The 20,936-nt window shown below is 41.8% G+C and overlaps 1 protein-coding gene across 1 annotated transcript in view; it reads left to right on the top strand.

Moving 5' to 3' along the window:
* The window catches only part of SNTB1 (syntrophin beta 1), a 242,172-nt gene that overhangs the window by 93,815 nt on the left and 127,421 nt on the right, over positions 1-20,936 (top strand). Inside the window, exon 2 of the mRNA XM_080909349.1 lies at positions 12,915-13,131. Within this exon, the coding sequence (XP_080765475.1) occupies positions 12,915-13,131 (217 nt within the window). The remainder of the gene's footprint in view (positions 1-12,914; positions 13,132-20,936) is intronic.

Below are 20,936 nucleotides of genomic sequence, written 5' to 3'. Positions count from 1 at the left end.
ACATGGACGTCTCAAGTTGTACAGTCAGGTTCTAAAAGGTCTTTCTAAAGCTCATGTTGGAAGAGCATTGATAAGGAACAAAATATGGAATCGTGAGCATTGAAAATTGGTGATATTCACAATACTGTGTGGTTTGATTCCTCGTATCTGTCATAGCTTCTCCAGGCAGTTTACTGTCTGATGTCTCTATTATTACCTAAGTACACAACATACCCAGACTAAGATGAATGAAAGCCTTTTAACATTACCCCCATTTCTTTTATGACTCTTTATGCCCCTACTGGAGTGTCCTTACAATGCATTTTCTCACTAAAATCTCATAACAATTATGCTAATACCATAATAAGAACATTTAAATTTGAGTGTCAGTGCGGTTTCAGAAGTTTCGTATTCAACCCTTAGATTGATGCTGTGAGATGGTACATACACTGCTATGACCAAGTGAGGAAACTGAGTCACAGAGAACTTCAGACCTTCATTAAAGAGGCCCCACTATTAAGTGGAAGATTTGAGATTTAAGCCCAGTTCTTCTGACCTGAGCCTCATACATGGAACAACCACATTGCATTGCATGCCTTAAGGAACACATTTGTTTGCCTCACTTTATAGAGGAGGGTTCTAAGACTCAGCTGACCAAGTTTTCTAGCTGTTACACAGCTAATCATATGATAATGAAGAAACACACAGCTGAACTTTATCTGATAATGCCCTGCAAATTGACCTCACTCTATAGGAGACTTTGGATTAGCACCTTGATTAACTACATTCCACAAGGAATCCCAGCATAGCATGGGACAGCTTAAAGGACTTGGGAAACAACCAACTCTTCCACAAAATGAAATTCTCCTCTACATCATGGCTGGGAAACAACACATCCAGTTTCAGCTTAAATGTCACAAGCAATTGGGATGCCTCTACCTCCGTAGATTCCTTCTGTATTGAGTCAGGATGTGATCCCCATCGTCCACTGATCATGACTCCACTTCCTCTACAAAAACAGCAAAGCAATTTTATTCCAACCCACATATATTTATGTCTCCTAAACCCCTTCTATTGTAGTAGAGATAACTCCTCACAGTGGTGACTGACACACATGGTCTTACTTTATTTAATCTCATACCATCCCTGTGAGACAGATCTAAGTGGCTGGAGAGGGAGCTAAGTGAGTTTCTGGAGACTACACAGAAAAATGAGTGATTTAACTCCAGAGTTAGAGCAGAACATTTACACTCTTCACCAGAGTACCCTCATCCTTCTTACTCACTGCATGCTCTCTTTGTTTGTTGATCCTTTGACAACCTGGTTGACCCTCATTTACCCACTGTTCAATCTCACAGCTGCATGAATGGGATAGAGGATGCGGACAGCCCACCAATCCAGTTCTTCGGCCTTCTTTATCCTGGCTTGTGTTTTGTTTTATGCAAAGCCATAGTTATAGGTGTTGATACGTTACCGACAATAACACTGTTGACAAACCAGATCATTCTATCAAGCATGGTTTCTAAAAGGGTAGCGATCTTGGAGGAAGACTACCTCAGCTCATCCTCCTGTATCCCAAGTCATTGTTGATGACATCGGGCAGGGAACTGCCATACTTCTCCTCTCTTGTATGGTAGAATTATAGTCTTGCTTTGCCTCATAGACATGCCTTTAATGGGCTAACATTCCTCTTATGTTCAGACCAGGGTCAAAATATGATAAGCAATCAATAACTCCTAGTTATAATTATTGTGTTATAGCCAGATTTGGTAAGTGACGACCTATGACTCAAATCTAACTTGCTGCCTGTTGTAATGCAGTTCTACTTGGAAGGCAACCACACCACTGTGTTAACATGTCACCCATAACCTCTCTGTAGCACAGTGGCAGGACATTGTTATGACAGGGGTTCTATGGCCGTACAGTCAAAACATTTTTCCTGCCTGGCTCTTCGCAGAAAAGAAAATGTTGACATCTGCTATTCTGTATAACACAGTTCTTGAGCCTCCAACCTTTGTCTGTTACTCTTGGGTCTTGCAATGTTCAAGGAGTGATTGATAATCCCTGTCCTCTGTGGCTTTGCCTGGACGAAAGATCAGTTATAACTCTTCCTCCTTCTGAATAAATCTGGGAGAGAAAAAAAAAATGTGTGCATTGGAAATCTATCTTGTCATCCATTTACCAAGTAATTGTATGCTATGTAGCCAGCTTTGTGACCATTACTATGACATAGATGTAAACAGATGACTCACTGTGTTATAGTTTTTAAACTCTGATGAGTACTTACATATACTTTAAACAGTTCTAAGTCCTGAGTGTGTGTGTGTGTGTGTGTGTGTGTGTGTGTGTGTGTGTGTGTGTGTGTTACCTTAGTGAACCGCACTGCAGCTCTCTGAAGTAAGCTTCTTCTCCTCATGTTACAGAAGAGTGGGAACCAGGTGATGGTTAGAGAAAGCTCCCTAAGTTCACATAGTTTTGAGACAGAAGAGCTGGAAAGTGAAACTCTATAGCGTGACTCCAGAGTCTAACAACTTCTACTATAGTCACCCAACTTTGAGGACAGTTGTAAATTTGCTGGGCCATCAGATTCAATGAGCCATCTGAGACTTACCATCCTGATGCTACAGGTAGTGATGGAGGTTACCACTATGCATGGTTGGATTGAAAAGAAGCTGTCTCAGGAGTAGGCCGAACACTCCAAGAGTGGAAGTCTGTCATCAACTGAGTTTTGGTGAGGACAGAGACTTTTCCCCAAATAGAAAACTGCCTATGCGAAGGGCAGAGACAGATGAGTGCCTGACACATTCAGATTAAGCAGTTCTTTATCATGTGCATTTGAACTATGGAGACCACATCACCTAAGACAAAAACAGGAAACAAAAAGGGTCCAGAGTATGAATGTCTCTGTATAAACTAGGACAGAGAGGCAAAGCCATCTAGCTATGACCATACTTCAAGAGTGATCCCTGTATTTCTTTGCTGCTTAATGCCCTTTACCACCCCACACATAGGAATATAGGTGCCACTGAGGACAGAAGCCAGCCTACTTCAATCACTGTGATGACAACCACACTCAGTCTTCCCTAAAGCAAGAGCCCACTGATGACTAACAAAAGAGTATGTTCTGGGTGATCACAAGGGCTACCTTAAAACAGGATACTTTCCTTATGCCCCTGGTTTACTGTGGGACAATGATCTTGCTTTGTTGAGGAATAAAGACATGTTCCTTTAAATAATCATGTCAGCGTTAGGAATATATCTCAGTGATATGGCATCTAACTGGCAATAGGTCCTAGGTCCAACTCCCAGAACCATGAAAAAAAAAAAACTAAGGTAAATATAATCATATTTTATTATCTACATGTAGAAAATTCTCAAGAGACAGCTTATAAATAGAATAAATAAGAAATTATAAAACCAGGAAAATTTGAAAATTGTATTTGAATTGTATTCTCCATAGATGTGATTCTTCACTGTTTGACTCCTGGCTCTCCATATTAAAACTCAGTACCTTCACACCTCATGGTCTTTGAGAACCTTTCGGTCATTTTTCAAATGCCTCCTGTAGTCCTTCCTATTTTCAACAACCTACTTTGGAGATGGAAGGCACATGAACCCTGCAAGTGAATAGAAATAATGATTCTTGTAGACAAGGCAGCCAGACCGACCAGGAGAGCAGTGATCCGAGCATACCGTCTCAGCAAAAGCTCATCTTATGATGTGCCCGGGGCCCGTAGGCTCTCACAAGGTCAGAAGATGTATTGCACCAGCCACTGGACTAGAATGTGGTACGTATGAAACATGGTTATCTGCGGATGATAGTACAAATAGTAAGTCGAGATTATTTTTAAGTTAATTTTATTTTTTACATATTTACTTTACATCCCTCTTACTGACCCCTCCCAGTCAACTCCACCCACAATTCTTTCCCCATCCCCCTTTTATGAGTGGGTGTTGGGCCCTCTGGGTATCTCCCCTACCTTCATCCATTTTTTAATATTTACTGCAACACCCTGGCACTTCAAGTCAATGCCAGGCTAGGCGCTGCCTCTTCCACTGATGCTAGACAAGGCTGCCCAGCTAGAAGAAAAGATCCCATGTACAAGCGACAGCTTTTGGGATGGCCCCGTTCCAGTTGTTCAGGACCCACATGAAGGTCTGGCTGTACACCTACTGTGTGTGACTGGGCAAGCCTAGGTCTAGCTCATGTATTGTTACTCTCTCCCCATGCATGTTCCTAGTGTGCAAGTGTGTATGGCACAGTGGATGAATGAGCCTTTGCATGTGGTTGTGCACACAAGTATGCATAGACGTGTGGAGATCACATGTCAAACTTTGTTGTCATTCTTTAGGACCTACCCACCCTGCTTTTTTGTTAGGTTGTTTGCTTGCTTGCTTACTTTTGAGGTAGAGCTTTGTTCTTTCTTTCCTTGTTGTGTGTGTGTGTGTATGCAGGGGTGGTTCTTCAAGACAGACTGTGTCTGTGTAGCCCAAGCTGCCGTGGAACTTGCTCTGTAGACCACATCGGCCTCAATTCAGAAATCCACGTGCCTCTGCTCCCTGAGTGCTGGGATTAAAGGCATGTGCCACCACTGCCAGGCAAGATAGAGTTTCTTATTAGAGTTTCTTATAACTGGCTTTGCTGCACCGCCTGGCCTCCAGGCCCCAGCACTGAGTCTACAAGCACTCACTGCCACTGTCCTCTCTACTTGAATAGTGTGGATCAAAATTCAGGTCCAGATCAACACAGCATGTGCTTCACAGACTGAGCTATCTCCCCAACATACTGTGTGTGTGTGTGTGTGTGTGTGTGTGTGAGAGAGACAGAGAGAGAGAGAGAGGGGGGGGGGTGGAGAGACAGAGACAGAGAGACAGAGAGAGAAAGAGACAAAGAGATTGACAAAGAGAAACAGAGAGACAGAGAAAGACAGAGATAGGAGTGTGTGTGCTTATGATGTCTGTGAGAGAGATGCAGAGACAGAAACATGGATACAGAGAAACAGAGATAAGAGTGTGTGTGTGCTTGTGGTGTCTGTGTGTGTTTGAGAGACAGAGACAGAGAAACAGGGAGACAGAGAAACAGAGAGACAAAAAGAGAAGAGTTTGTGTTTGTGTGTGTGCATGAGGGGTGTGTGAGAGAGAGAGACAGAGACAGAGAGAAGAGTGTGTGTTTGTATGCTTGTGGTGTGTGTGTGTGTGTGTGTGTGTGTGTGTGTGTAAGGGAGGGAGGGAGAGAGCATGTATGTTTGCGTACATGAGTCTGGCATGTTTCCATACACATGCACGCATACACTTTTTGGAGGAGGCAGCCTTTCAAGAAATCACACAATGTTTAAAAGGTAAAGACCTTATTTCCTCCCTTGACAGAAGAGGAAAATGAGATCGGGGAGAAGAAGTGACTTGCCCAGGGCCGGAAAGCTAGTTAGCGCTAGATCTGGAACTGTAATCCGGGTCCCTGAGTCCCAGGGCCAATTCTCTTCCCACTACACTTCAGCCTGCTGAGAAATTGGCTGCGGCGTGAGCGGAAGTCAGATTACCTCTTCCATCACCCCTCAGTCTTGGAAACATGAACGACTTCCTCCTGCATCGTTCGTAAGGTGACCTAGGAAAGTATCACGAAGGGACCGTATGGTCCGACATTTTATCAGCATGCCCACACACAGCGGCCTCTGCTCACTTTGAGTGATCCACGGAAGGTCTGAATACTCAACATCAGCTGATCCTCTCCCAGCAATCGCGTTTAGAAGTTCAGACTGGGAGTTCACACTCCCTGGAGCTATGAAGTATTTCTTTTCCTCCCAGTAACCTGAATCTCATTTGTTGCTGTTCTGAAAAAGAAAACTTTAACATATCAAACACATTTTCTGGCTCCTTAGAAACAAGCCTAGTAGGAGAGCTGATTAGACTTCCCTAAAGCATTTCCTGGTGTACAGCTCTGTCTGCTTTTGCTTTTAAATGTCATCTGGCCGCCCCAACAAAGATTTCATTGTGGTAACTTGGGGGCCTAGCAAACTTGGGCTTTCTTGAATGTTCTTTTGAAAGTCTTGCAAACAGCTGCCCTTCAGATGAAAAACTCCCCTACATATTGAAAGAAACTTGGTGCAGTGTTGAAGAAGACTTCTTATCGCCAGCCTCATTTTTTTTCTTGCTGCTGAAGATTAGAAGCTTAATTGCTCAACCACAGTTTTAATTCATGATGCCCAGAAAGGCCATGGTTTATTAATTAGTTCTGATTATTAGGTGCCCCAAACTGGGCCTGGCTGATTCTTGATTGGTTTCAAAAGCTCTTTGCCTGAAATTAATGTCTGTAAGTACATGGAGGTGTAATTATGCAGATACTAGATGCTCAGTTCTGCCAGGTTAAACCTCTATTATGAATATATACTATGGTGTCTTCAGTGATGATTATTGAAATGCCATAGTTTAATAGTTCAGGCTCACAAAATCAAACTCTCTTGTGTTACAGGGAACAGCCTGTTAATTGAATGTTTTCTCCCAAGACAGAAAAACATTGACTTACTTACACACACACACACACACACACACACACACACACATACACACACACACACACACACACGTCAATTTTCAAAGTGATGTGAGAAATAATATAGTTTACGGTTAAATGTAAGGGCTTGAGACACTATTAAATTCACCCCCTCCTTCTATCAATTTCTAGCACCAATTTTTTTTTTTTTAATTTTAAGACAGATCTGGGAAAAGGTCCCATGAGGCAGCAGTCTTTCTCAGAAGCAGTAATGGTTACCTTTCAATCCTCCTTTTCCTTTGATTGGAATATTGGTCTACCAGAAATAGCAGGATTCACTTAGGAACTCTGCTGACACTTGCACCCAATACTAATGAGATCCAAAGGGGCCAGCTGAGCAGCTCGGTAGAGTCACATGCACAGAGAAAAAGAGGAACTGTTAAGCCAACCAAAAGCCTAAAGAAGACGCTGTACATTATTTCTATTCGGCTTGAGTTTGAAGCTCTCGGGTCTGGTTTTGTTTGGCAAAACCAAGACAAGATCTCTAGACCTAGTAGCTTGGCATGTCTGAATCTGGGAAATTTTTCTTCTCTGCCACATGGTTTCTATTCTATTCTTCTGGTTCTATGGTTTATCCCTCATTTCTCTTAATTTTATTTTATCTGGTTGTGAACCTGGCCTTTAACACCCAAGCCATCTCTCTAGCTCTATATTTCTTAATCATGAATCAAAATTTGCCGTCATTTTTGAAAGACTGTTCTACACTGTAACTTTTTTACATGTCTATTTCTTATTGTGTGTGTGCACATGTCTGTGTAGAGGTAAATGTATGTGATTCCACAGATCTGTGGAAATCAGAGTCGTCAATTCTCCCTGGAGCTAGAGCACTTGCAATTATGAGAAGCCAGGCATTGATACAGGGAATGAAGCTTAGGTGCTTTGTAGAATGCAGTCACCCACTGACCCGTCCTCTACGTACAATTTATTATTCACCAGATCCTCCTACATGTGCCTCTAATGTCGCTTTGATTTGTGCATTATTTACCATTGTTGTTGTTATTGTTACCGTCGTCATCAATAATTATCTTACTACACATTTTGCTTGATTTCAACTAGTTGGTTAAGGGACTTTAAATACTCTCTGGAAAACTCTCTCGAGCTTCTGTTTTTTTCTGTCCCACCGTCTCAGGTTGTAAGCACACGTAGCTCTTGCCACCGTCAGTTGCTTGTGTTCAGGGAACCTTGGTTCCTAGTGTGCAGCCTTTTCTTGGATTTTTGCACCAGCTCATTGCCTTTGGTTCTCAACACTCTTTGCAGCCTGGGATGAAATGATTTTCTTCCATAAGGAATGATCCTTTGATTCCGTGAGGCAGCTAAAGGTCTGTGCAGTGTGGTACCCTCCTTAAATCAGGCTTAAAACTTAACACAAATCTCCTTGTCACCTCCTCCTCCCAACTCCCTCTGTTCTGGGCGTTGAATATCTCTCAATTGGGATGATTCCGTATTACTCACATGCTGCATAATTCTTTGTACATAAAAATAAACTGATAAATTTTGGTGAATGAGCAAGTTTAAATCATCTTATTTACCTCATTAATATATTCTCTCTCTCTTTCCCTCCCTCCCTCCCTCACTCCCCCCCCCTCTCTCTCCCCCCTCCTCTTCTCTCACATCACTCTACATTAAATATTATACCCAAGAAGGCAAACTTTCCTCAAGGCCTCCCTGTAGTACCTCTTCTATGTAAATTACTTTAATTCTGTACCACATAAGAAGTGGGCACTTGGCAAATATTTGATTTTAGGCTAGGATTTTTTTTTTTTTTTTTTTTTTTTGGTATGGTTATCAGCTCTGCCCCACAAGTGGACCGAGCCACATATTACTAGAATTCTTTGTGCTTAAGCAGGATATTTAGAATATTGCTTTCGTTATCACTGACAGTAATCCTCTGTGCCCTCAAAAATGTTTGGCCTATGTGTAATATATTTTCCCTTAGGCAGCGAAGCCCACTTTCCCAGGAATTCTCAGTGATTGGGCCACTGTAATGCTCACTGAAAAGCATTATTGTCACTATGTGAAATAAAATCCAAACTCATCAGCATTTGTGCATCTTTCACCTTTCTTCTGGCATAGGCAGATATCAGAAAAGAGCATCTCTGGATAAGCAAACTGGCTACCAACTGCAAGCTGTGTGAGCCCCAACATGACAAACTCCTGAGCGTCAATGATCAATGTTCATATGAACATGTGTTTGGCAGAACTCGGATAATCCTACCAAGCTTCCTAGAAAGGATAACAATATATTTTCATATTTACGAAATGAGTCCTATGACTCATGACACATGAACTCGGTAAAGGAATGGTAGCATAGATATTTTGTCTACAGACCCTGCTTTCCCTATATATAAATAAGTGAGTCCTTAAATAGTAATTGTGAGACACGTAGAGGACAGTACGTAAGTAACCGGGCTCAATGTTCAGCAATGATTGAGTGCATTGCTAATGTTTTTTCTTATCCTTCTCGCAAACTTACACCAAATTCTTCTGTGCTACAGCGTTGTCATCAGAGTTGCGAGTCAGCATGCATTATATAAAGGACACGTATGATCCTTCTGTTTCTTCACATGTCGGCCATCATTTGAGGCTGAGTTCCATTTACCCACACAGCATCCTGAGTCTCGCTCTGAAGGGCATCATTCTAGCCAGACTCAGTGGTAAGAATCTATTCCCAAAAACCAGTTCCTTCCATTTCCATTGCTGCTGGGATTTCACATATCCCAGTGAGTACGATTCTACAACACACAAAGCCACACAATTTTACCATCTGCAGAATAGGGGAAGGAGTCATTTTTTATTTCTTAAATTAGTGTACAGGGTGGTAGACATCATTGTGGTATTTGGGGTCAAACTCTGTAGACTTATTAGATTCTCTGGCTTTATCATCTTCCCCCCTTCTTGTGTCCTCTGACCTTCCCTTTTAACTCCTCCATCTCTTTTTCTCTTCTATGTTCCATGTGGCCCTTTTCCTAGCCACAGCCACCCACCCTCAACATATTTCTTTTGACATTTTTCTATCATTTTTCTAGGTTTTAAAAAACACTTTATCCACATTTACACTCGTACACACATGCATGCGTGCACACACATATACCACAAACACACACTCCACACACACACCCCACATACACACACACTAAATACACACATCCCCACATACTTGGAAATACAATGATTTTTCAAGAGCCCCATTACTTTCAACTCCATGTAGCTAAAGTTAGTTTCCATGTGGTTTCTACTCGTGTTCTGAGCCAAGTCTGTGCTCCTCTTTAAATTGATTACTCAGTAATAACACATTCCGTTAAATGATATGTTTGCCAGTGACCTCTCTCGCCCTGTCCCGTTAATCTCTGCTGGCAGATCTACAGGAAAGGACGATGGAGCTGTGGATTCCTAGTAAATATTGGACTCATGCCTACAAGCTCTTTTCTAAGTTCTCTCATTCCTATTCTAGAGCTTGCTCATGCCGTGGCTTCCATACTCTTGCAGTTGGGTTTCCTAGAGGCACTGATCCCGCATGAGGTCAGGCAGCAACTCTGCAGCCTCCCGGGCTTTGCAGTCTCTATTACACGGCTCTGTGGAGCAGGGAAATGGTGACATTCGGGATTCGGCCAGTACACAGCAGCTAGGATACAGCCCAAGGCACCAAAAGCATTGAATAGAGTCATCTTCATGTTATAAGACTTCAGTACAGAAAGCATGCGCAACATACTGGAGTCTCCCTAAACCTGGTTTCAGTCTTACACCATGGAATCATCTGCTTCTGATGTAACTCATCCAAGCCATCCTGGAGGTTTTGTTCACCGGAATCCACAGTCACTGATAATGATCTCTGCCCATTATGCAACAGAGAACCAGAGCAGAATGCTCAAGGACAAGGACAGAAAACTTTGTATTGCATGTTCCTGAGATCTTGGTTGCCCTGCCAACTCAAACATCTAAGGAAAAAGGCAAACATGAGAAAGAGCAGAACTTCCGTATGTTCTGCTCAAGCTTCTTACCCTTTTTAATCTTCACAAAGTCATATGTGAATGTGGTTAAACACGGAAGTGCACAAAAAGATACTAAATGAATTTAAAAAGTGTATTTCTCTCACAATGGCTTTTCATTCCTTTCTCCAGAATAAATTACTATCAATATTTTTTAGAATTCATACTAAAAATAACTGAAGATATGTATTTATAGATAGTGTATATATGTATATAATATATAATGTGGATATACACACATCTACATGAATATATGCATATGTGAACATATAATGTATATATGCATACATATATTCCATACATATGTGTATGTGTACATATATATGCATACATTTTTTCCATACATATATATACAGAATATATGTATGCATATATATGTACATGTACACACATATATACATGTATATAAACTTATACATTATACATATGTATTATGTAAATATATATACTACATATATTTAACTATTTTATATAACAGTATATATTTATATATGTGTATATATATGCATATATGTGCATGTATATGTAAATAAACATATATAAATCTATAAATGTGTATATATATATACATATATTATTATGTAAAGTATTAGTCTATATTTATATGTATATATTCCATAAATTTTAAATATAAAGTCTAGAAAATATTGATAGTAATTGTCAGACTGAAGTAGCATGTGTATATGCATACGCATGTTATATACATATATAAGAAGTATATAAGTCAGATTGAAGTAGCATGTGTATACTTGTATGCATGTTATATACATATATAAGACGTATATAATATATATAATCACAAATTTACATGTACTTTTAGGGTTGTTTGGGTTTTTTGGTTGTTGAGACAGTGTTTCTCGGTGTGTAGCCCTGGTTATCCTGGAATTTGCTCACTAGACCAGACTGGTCTCAAACTCAGAGATCCACCTGCCTTTGCCTGACAAGTGCTGTGATTAAAGGCATATACCTTCGTCCAAGTCTTGTTTCCTTAACGCGTGTATATCTATCTCATTTTAACGTCTACAGAGATTGTGATATATTTAACCTGTTAATTTTCTAGCTCTTAGCCTTGAGAAATAATGGCTCTACTGCTGCAGATTTTGCCAGTAGAATACAGACGTTAATATTCATTTCCTTGTGTACATGATTTCAGCGCCATTGAAGCTGAAAAGTCTACCCTTGCTTCTGAGCATAATAGCAGCATCCTGGGCAGTGATGTGCAGCTAGAATCCTTACGTGTGCACTAAATCAGAGTCTGTAAGTCTCGGTGACACTTCGTATCATCTGCGCACTTGTTTTCAGTCTTCCACAGTATGACCTGTAATCAGCAAAGAAAGATGGTGTCACAGCTGGGGGGAAAAAGCTACATGCAACTCTCATGTGCCCGACACTGTAATAGCAAGTTCTAAGATTGACATTGATACGTACTTGTACTTTAAATAATAGGATAATTGTGCTAAAAGAAGCAGAAAGCCTGAATTTTTTTCAGACTGTAACACACTTGATACTACTACCAGCAAGTCCAATGCAAGTTTCATTCAGATACAGAAATTTTTCCAAAAATGTAACTTAGTTTCTTTTTATTTCATATGAGTACAGTATATTTCATCATCCACATTTCATTCTCTACCCTTTCCAACTCTTCTGTGTCCTTTCAACTACCTTCTATCAAATTCATGACCTTGTTCTAAATGTATTGTTGTCATACAAACACACTCAATATCTGCCGAGTCTCTTTGGTGTTGCTTGCACGTGCTTGCTTGTTCACGGATGACCACTAAGATTGGGAGATCGATTAGGGTCCCATCCTTCAGCAGCCATTATTGCCTATAGATCTCCATCTAGGAGTTGAGCCCTTGTTGAATGTTTCCCCATCCATGTTGGTATGTTAACTGGTGTGGTCTCCTGAAGACACCCATATTGTTGAGAGCTCACGGATGCAATTTTCCTGTCAGGTATAGAGGACCCTCGCTAGCTGGAGCTGACTTGGTTATGTGCCTCTTACAATGTTTACTGCCCTTCTTCTCTGTTGCATGAGCCTTGGGTGTTGGAGTTGTATCTTAAGTGGTCCAACTGGGGATGGGCACTTGCTTATCCTCTACATTTTGGCAAACTGTAGATCTCTGTACTTGCCTTCTGGGGAAAAGAGAATTTTCTTTGCCTAAGGATGAGAACTGAACTACACTATGGGTACAAAGATAAACACTTTACCTGAATCTTGCCTAGCTTTACCGTACCAGACTTGTATTCCCTCCTATTGAGTGAGCCTTAGGCCAGTTAGACAGGTGTCGATCACAACATAGAAATGTTACTTCTACATTGTATGTGTGCTGACCCATATTCACATTTCTAAGAGTGGTATTCCTAAAAGTGTGTCTTGTCTTGTTTTGTTTTTCTTACAGTGAAGTACATGAGAGAAGCCACACCTTATGTGAAGAAAGGATCCCCTGTGTCTGAGATTGGATGGGAAACACCTCCACCTGAGTCCCCAAGATTAGGAGGAGGTTCTTCAGATCCTCTGTCATCCCAGCCTTTCTCCTTCCATAGAGACCGGAAAAGCATCCCCCTCAAGATGTGCTATGTCACCCGCAGCATGACCTTGGCTGACCCTGAAAACAGGTAACAGGGCAAACTTCCCTAGCCTCTCCGGTTATAAGAGAATTTGCCAGGTTGTGCTGTGTCTGAAAAGATTCCATGGTTCTCATGAATAGAACAAAAGGCCCTCCCACCCTCTGAGAATGAGGAAGATGCATACTGAAAGACAGAGGTTATATTCCAGCCAGGTTCCCCCCTGTTCTCCTATTCTTTTTTTTCTAACTTATACAAACACACTGGCACTGTCTTCAGACACACCAGAAGAAAGCATCGAATCCTACTGCAGGTGGTTTGGAGCCACCATGTGGTTGCTGGGATTCGAACTCAGGGCCTCCGGAAGAGCAGTCGGTGAGCCATCTCTCCAGCCCATTCTTTACCCTCATGTAGTCAATGCATATGATTCATATTTTATAGAGAGTAGGAAAACTAAAATTAGGATCTTGGTATCTTTCCCAATTCAGTTATTTCGAGTCTATGAGACTTTAGGTAAGTTTCTCAAACCACCACGTTTTGGCTTTGACGTCCATAAAAGGGGAATAATTGAAAAAGATATGAGGTTGTGAGGGTTCAGAGAGTAAATGTGCAGTGCAATGATGTATGTTAATCATGTTAGTAAAAAGCAAACCCACCCACTTGAGGGGACTCAACGGTGGCCTCTGAGGGTCAGATGGCAGAAGGCTTAAAGCTCTTCTCTCCCATAAGAGGGTAAGAAGTGGCACCAATCTGAGACTGATGTGCAGTTTGTCAAACAGCCCATGAGTGACTGCATGCTACAGGGTAGACGTTCCACCCAGTTCAGGGCAATCTGCAGTACGGCGAAAGCGAAGCAGAAGCAATGATCTCATTTCCTTCCAAAATTGATTTGGTTGCAGGAAGAGGTACCAAGGAAGAGAATTAGAAAGAGAAAAGGGAGAGGGAAAGAGAACGTGGCTGAGGAACTGAGCCAGCAAATGGAACTCTTGGTGACTTTTGCGTCCGCAATAAAGTGCTAAGAATAGAAGCAGCTCTGCTGGTCCCTGTTTACCACATGTGCGGGACAGCTGCAACTCCCACGAATGGGAAGGATTTGGCTAGGGTCCCCTTTGTGGATGGGAGAAAGCAAAGTGACGGGGGCAGGAAGAAAACTGACTCTGGCCTTCAAATCCCATGAGGATCTGAGTTCTCATCCCAGTGAGTCTACACTAAGGAAGCTGTTAGGAACTTTATGGCTCCACCCACCTGTGGCATCCCTCTGCACACCTCCCTGCACCCTTCCTAGTTCCTCTTAACAGTACAGGGATGGGCTGCTTTTAAGAGAGAGCCAGCAGCAGCAATGAGAGTCAGGTCAGGTGGAAGGAGTCCTCCATGGTGATCTCCCCACCCCCACCCCGTTCTGTTTCGTCCCTCCTCTGTTTCCACTTATTCCCTGTGCCTACGGTTGATTTCCTGACTGCTCAGATTTTTCTCCTCCCTGGGGTGCTCCTCACCTAATCAAATAACTCCCTTTTTCTCAAGAGTCAAATGTCAAGTGTCAGATAGAACGAACTCACAATTAGCGGTGTGTTCCTCTTGTTCTTGGCTGTGTGTTCAATTCATTTAGTTGGGCGATTACAAAGCCGTAGGCTCAGAGCGGTGCTTGATTCATACATGTTTCTTTTAATAGTCTATCATCTTCATAAATCAAAACCAGTTGTCATATTGGATACTGTGAAATTTTATGTTTTAAAAAATTGTGTTTTTTCTTTCTTTTTAAAAAAAAAAATGTGACTCCCGTCAGGGCTCTAGGTAACAGGAGATGGGGATTGGTAAATTCTTTGACAGAAAGATGAATGCATTTTCTCATTCCTGTTGTTCATACTTGGGGGCTTGATGGAATTCCTTGCCTGGTCTTTCATATTACCTGCTTAATATCTGACTTCTTAACACTCAGTAGTCCTCCTAACAGCTGACACATTATTGTTGAACCAATTTTACAACTTAAAAAAAAAAAGAGGAAGAGCTAGAATTTTTTAGGAACAACCCAGAAGTTATCAAGACCTTGGAAAGCAAAAGTTTATAAAAGGTTTTCTTCCTGTTGCTCTTTCTACCAGGAGACTTATGTGTTATAACACTTATGACCTATAAGCAACATGAGGTCAATCAGTTCTCAGAGTATTTTGAGAAACCTCGGGCTTTAGTAATACTGGGATTTCTATTATGCGTGTCTATACAGGCAGTGGAATGGATTTTTAAAGCTTAGTACCACTGCTGTTTAAGTCTGCTGATGAGTTATCTGCAGAGCATCCTGGGTGGGAGCTGCAAAGCCTGCTGGGATATGAGAAACAACAGGGAAGAATTAAAAATGGATATCCAGCTGAGATAGATGGTTTACGAGGAGACATCAAGTCCAGATAGGTCCCAAACTGCTACAACCAAGGAGATGAGGGTGATATTTGTCCCCAGTAAAGGGAAAATAAAATAAAGAAATAGGAAACAAGTATTTATAGGATTACATTTAAATGCTAGGAAGAACATAGTATTGCCAATCAGACAAATATGGCCAAATCACAGTCTGGCCAGTACAAGAAACACTCCTGACACAAAGTGACTTCAGAGGTGAAGGACGCAGTGCCCGCCAGGAGCTCCCCAAAACCAATGCAAAGGATCAGCAACTGAAAGAACCAACTTCAATCTTGGTATTTCACAAGGTAAAATGCAGGCCAAAGAACACACAACAGGACCAAGAAGGGCTGATTTATGCTGAAGACCAAAATCTGCAAGATGTATAAACCAAATAATAATTCAACAGCCACTTAAATAGCAGAAATGATAGAAAGTTCACTAAGAAACAGAAGCATCATAGGCTAATTTAATATAAGGCACTACCAGCCAAGATGGATGACGTGGAAGGCAGAAGATGAATCACAATATAGAAGACTTAAATTACGTAAGAAGTGATCTTAAACCTAGATATGCAGTAAAATTGGTACCTGCCTACTGGAACATCTACTTTCCACTTAAATGCATTGTTTACAGCCATAAAACTTTGACATCCCCACTCTCATCTGATCTCAAATACACACAGAACGTACATACACTTAGGCATATAATGCACAGCAAAGAGGATGCCACAGGTCCCATAAGGTAGAAAGAGTAAAAACAATGTCCTCTGGCAGTAGTGGGTGAAAACCGAACAATTAATAATAAAATCAAGCCAAAAATACCCTTCTTCTTGGCTTTTGTTAAATACTCTCCATAAGTAATCTTTGGACCACAGAGGAAATACACACCATCTTTAAATGGCAAGAATGAAAACTTGTACGCAGGGTTAATGTAAAAAAGAGAAAAACATCCACCCTCACCTACTGCACAGACGGTCGGGTGGGGTGGAGCACCTAATTTGGGCAGCACAGAAGAGCTGGCCCTCGTGTCTGGGGCGAGTAAACTGGTCCTGAGATTCTGAGCAGGAGAGTTATCCCTGCTAGTGTGGACACAGGACAGCAGGTGGTATGACCAAATCAGTTTGCACCCAGGCCTAGATCCAGGGCTCGGAGTTGGTCCACCGCTACATCTACCCCATCTATGAACTGTAAAGGGGTGGATCCCAGTCCCATGGGTCCTGAAAATCCAAAGCTACAGGATCTCCATGACATAGGGCAACAACAGGATATCTGAAAGGCATTGGTGAAGACCCAGTTTTGATAGATCAGCAGAAGCCAGGGCACTTGAACCAGACCAATGATTCATTGCAGTGAGCATTTGCAAGTAAAGCTATTTGGGCAAAGTATGTACTGTGGGGCACATTAAGACACACACTGCAGGTTCCACACTGAGAAGGTCTTTATTTAGGGGGTTATTTTATTTTTTAGTTTGTTTTGGGAAGGGAGGTTGCAAGGATAATGGGCAGATACAAAGGGATGGGTAGTGGCATTGGAGTGCATGATGTGACATTCATAGAAAAGAGAAAAAAAGAACCAAAAGCATGTGCCATGTGTCTGGCCACAGGCACAGTGATGTCTTAGTTCCGCCAAGTCTTCATCAATTTTAGCAAGAACTCATCATGAGATGCAATTAACCATCTTCTACATCGTCTGTTGCCACGTTTATGAGATCTACTGAGGACTGGGAGTTAAAACACACAGAAGCCTTGGCTGATTCCAAACCTGTTTCTGAATCATTACCTCCTTTGTCCCCAACCTCTGCACCTGACAGAACAGGTCCTGGGGAAACTGTCAGCCGGGAGTCAATGGCCCCATGGGAGACAGAACATGAGAACAGATTGACAAATGCCACAGCATCTGAGGGGCTGGTGGCCTCAGTGGGGGACACACGGTGGCTCACAGTTTACATTAAAACCCTTAATGTTCAATTTCTCAAACAGAAACAGCCACAGAACAGCAGGCAACATTGCTGTTCTTTCTGTGAAAAAGGTCACTCGGCAGGCACCAAACCCACAAGCATTTCAGTAGTACTGGCCATCAGCAAGGATAACATGCTTTTTCCAAATCCTACCTCTTCACACATCCCTGACTTTTTATCTTTAATTCTTGGCCTCCACAATCATTGTCCTCATCCAGGGCCATATCTTCTGTTACACCAGAGTATCTGGAGCCATTTCCTTCCTGGTGCTTTGTTTTCAATTTGTAATTCTCCAGTCTCCCATCCTCCTAATGGATGGGATAAGAAACCCAGCATTTTACTGTTGGCTCAGACGGACTCCCTCTCCTCATATGGTTAAGAACATAATATCTATACTCTTCAGTACTGAAAAGAGTCCCCATTAAGCTTTGTGTCTGTTCTAATTGCTCAGCACCAGTCCCTCCATTTACAGCTTTAAGCTGCAGCAATCCTTGGGCAGTTTGTATAGCCCAGCAGTCACCTGCCTACCATCTTGCCAAAGGCTCCAATTTAACACAAGCCCCAGCAGAAACAAGTCCTCCAGGACATCACTCTCTTGTGATTCACCTTCCTTGCCACTCTGGTCATTACTGCATCCTTTTTAAAGACTGACAACTTTTCCTGTGTGCCTACTTAGTTCCCAAGCTATACAGCTCTTGAAATAAGAGACACTCGACCTTTCCGTTTCATTGCCCCAGCTCTCAGGAACATTGTGCAGCACAAAGTACTTATCCAAGAATATTGTCACTAATATAGGATAAACAGTATACTTCTCTGTCCATTTTGGGCATTCTTCTTCAAATTTTTCTTTTGAAGGAATCTTCCCCCAGATGGCTTTGAGTATGAGAGAATAGATTAAAACAACCTTCTAGCCCCATACCTAGAAAATTTGGTGAAACTAGGACAATGCATTAACAAGCCTAGTAGTGGGTATTAGTAGCTGCCCCAGAGCAGACAGGATACAGGCTCTAGTCACTATCTTGCAAATTACACACCTGCGCCTACTGTATATTTCACAGGTAAAGTACAAAGAGACACATACATCTTGTCTTGATAAACAGCATGCATATCTATGCATGGGCCACAGGTGAGCTCACCAAGATGCTATGCACATTTCAGATGGAAATGTGTAGTTGGCACAGTGACTCAGAGAGGCGGGGCCTTGTAAGTCCTGTGACACACTTGGATTTATTTTCACAAAACACCCTCAGTGTTGTCTCCATTAGTCAGAAGTGAGGCTTCAGCCACAGAAAGTCAGAAAGTTGATTTAGAGGCCAGCAGGAATGGATCTATCTCTAAAAGGTTGACTCGAATTAACCTAATAGCAGAGTCCACTTAAGAGATCAATGAAGTTGTCAACCAAACAGGCTTGCAAGGCAGGATCCGGTGTGCTTTTACTGAGGACAGGCCACACTGGAAACCGAATGCACATATAAGCAGAATACCAGGTTACTCCCACAATGCTGACTTACACGGCAAGCTAAGCATACATTTCCTCTATGCAGAAAAGTTACATGAGAAAGTCAAGCACCACAGTAGCTATTTGATGAGTGCGTAACTGAGATGGAAATGCTTCAAATCAGAACTATAGGGCTGGCTTTTCCAGCATGGCGGAGCCCTTCCAAGATGGCCATGATGCAGTGTTTCCCTTGCCAGCCCCTCTCCTCTGGGCTGTATAAAAATCACCTGCAGCTTCCCTGTGTGGTTCCCTGTCCTTTCATGACTAATTAAGCTTCTTCATTTCACACGGATTTCCCCACGGGGAAAGGCAGAACAGAGCAGAGTAGGAATTTGTTTGCCAGATTTCATTGCTTTCTAGTCCTGGTTCTCTGAGGCTGCTCTTGTATCAGTTTGTTCAGTTAGAGTCTTAAATGATTCCAGATATGTCTGTAACATATTTATAGACAAATAGGGTTTTTGCGACTACCAACAGAAAGATAAACATTTTATTTGCTTAAATTTATTTTCTCCTTATCCCATACCTTACATAGAACTCCCAATTATGCTCATTAAACTTTGAATGCTGTTGACAGTTGACAATTCCCTTCTTAATTGCATCAGAATGAAGATTCACAAGGCTTAAATCTGCCTTTTCTCCTCAGGATGACTTTTATACTAAGAAACCTGCCAAATACATTTCTTCTTCTTCCTCTTCCTTTTCCTCTTCCTTTTCCTCTTCCTCTTCCTCTTCCTCTTCTTTTTCTTCTTCTTCTTCTTCTTCTTCTTCTTCTCCTCCTTCTCCTCCTCCTCCTCCTCCCCTCCTCCTCCTCCTCCTCCTCCTCCTCCTTCTCCTCCTCCTCCTCCTCCTTCTCCTCCTTCTCCTCCTCTTCTTCTCCCTCCTCCTCCTTTTCCTCCTCTCCTTCTTCTTCTTCCTCTTCCTTCTCCTCCTCCTCTTTTTGATTAGAGACTTAATGGTTGCTTCATAACGGATTCTGGCACTCAGAGATTATGACGTGCATTGCAGTTGAAAACAAAAGGAAAATGTAAGCAATGTATAGCCATGCTATATGAAGTGGACACATTTCAAGTAACTAAGACGGTGGGCTAAATGAAGTGCATGCTGTATCACAGGGGGGAAACACAGTTTGAAAGTAGAAATTTAATCTCAATGCTTTTGCTTATTCTCTTTATAAGGAGTTCTCCATGTTCCCAGGTTCTTTTACCTGCTGTAGGCAAATATGTGTATCCCTTCCAAAGTCTTACATTTGAAGCCTAATATTCCATTCATTTGTATTGGAAGGTGAGGATGTACAGTAGACAACTACGAATGGGGCCGTTACAAATCCCTACTTCTTCCTGGTTAGGGACAGTCAGAAAAGCGCAGGGGCGAAGGGAGGAGAAATGGAGGGGCTGGTAGGTCATTAAGAAGAAGGGAAATCCAGAGTTAAATGGTATCTTCTGGACATGACAGGATTGCTGTAGCCATGCACTCATAACAGCAATGGGTTCCTGCATAAGACTTGTATGAGAGAAAGCCAGTAGCACTTTAGTGTGGAAGAAGAAGGAGATCATGAGCCCCAGCCACCACAAAATCATTGACAATTGGCAGCTTTGGGGGTAAAATCCTGTCTTTTGTTTTGTTTTGTTTTGTTTTTTTTTTGTAAAGGTGCAGCTGACTATGACCCTGTGGTTGAGTTCATACCATCAGAAAGGGCAGAGCGCATCTGATAAGAGGAGGGGAGGGATATAATCAAAGTACAGTTTATGTATTTTGTATCTTAATAATTAATAAAACATATTAAAATGAAGGTAAGGACTTAATAAAACAGTTAGGTTTAAGGTCAGTCTCTCATGAATAGGACTAGAGTTCTTCAAAAAGGGACTTAGAGAGCCTGTTTACCTCCAATAGCGTGTAAAGAAAGGTAAGAGTTGTCATCTATGATGAGCAGGCCTTTCACCATATATTAAGTTTGCTGGTATCTTGATTCTAGATTTCTAGTCTAAAACTGTGCATGATGTATTTATTTCTCTTC

This window comes from Micromys minutus (genome assembly GCF_963924665.1).
Source record: "Micromys minutus genome assembly, chromosome: 33".
NCBI lineage: Eukaryota > Metazoa > Chordata > Mammalia > Rodentia > Muridae > Micromys > Micromys minutus.
This window is presented reverse-complemented; position numbering and strand designations above follow the sequence as displayed.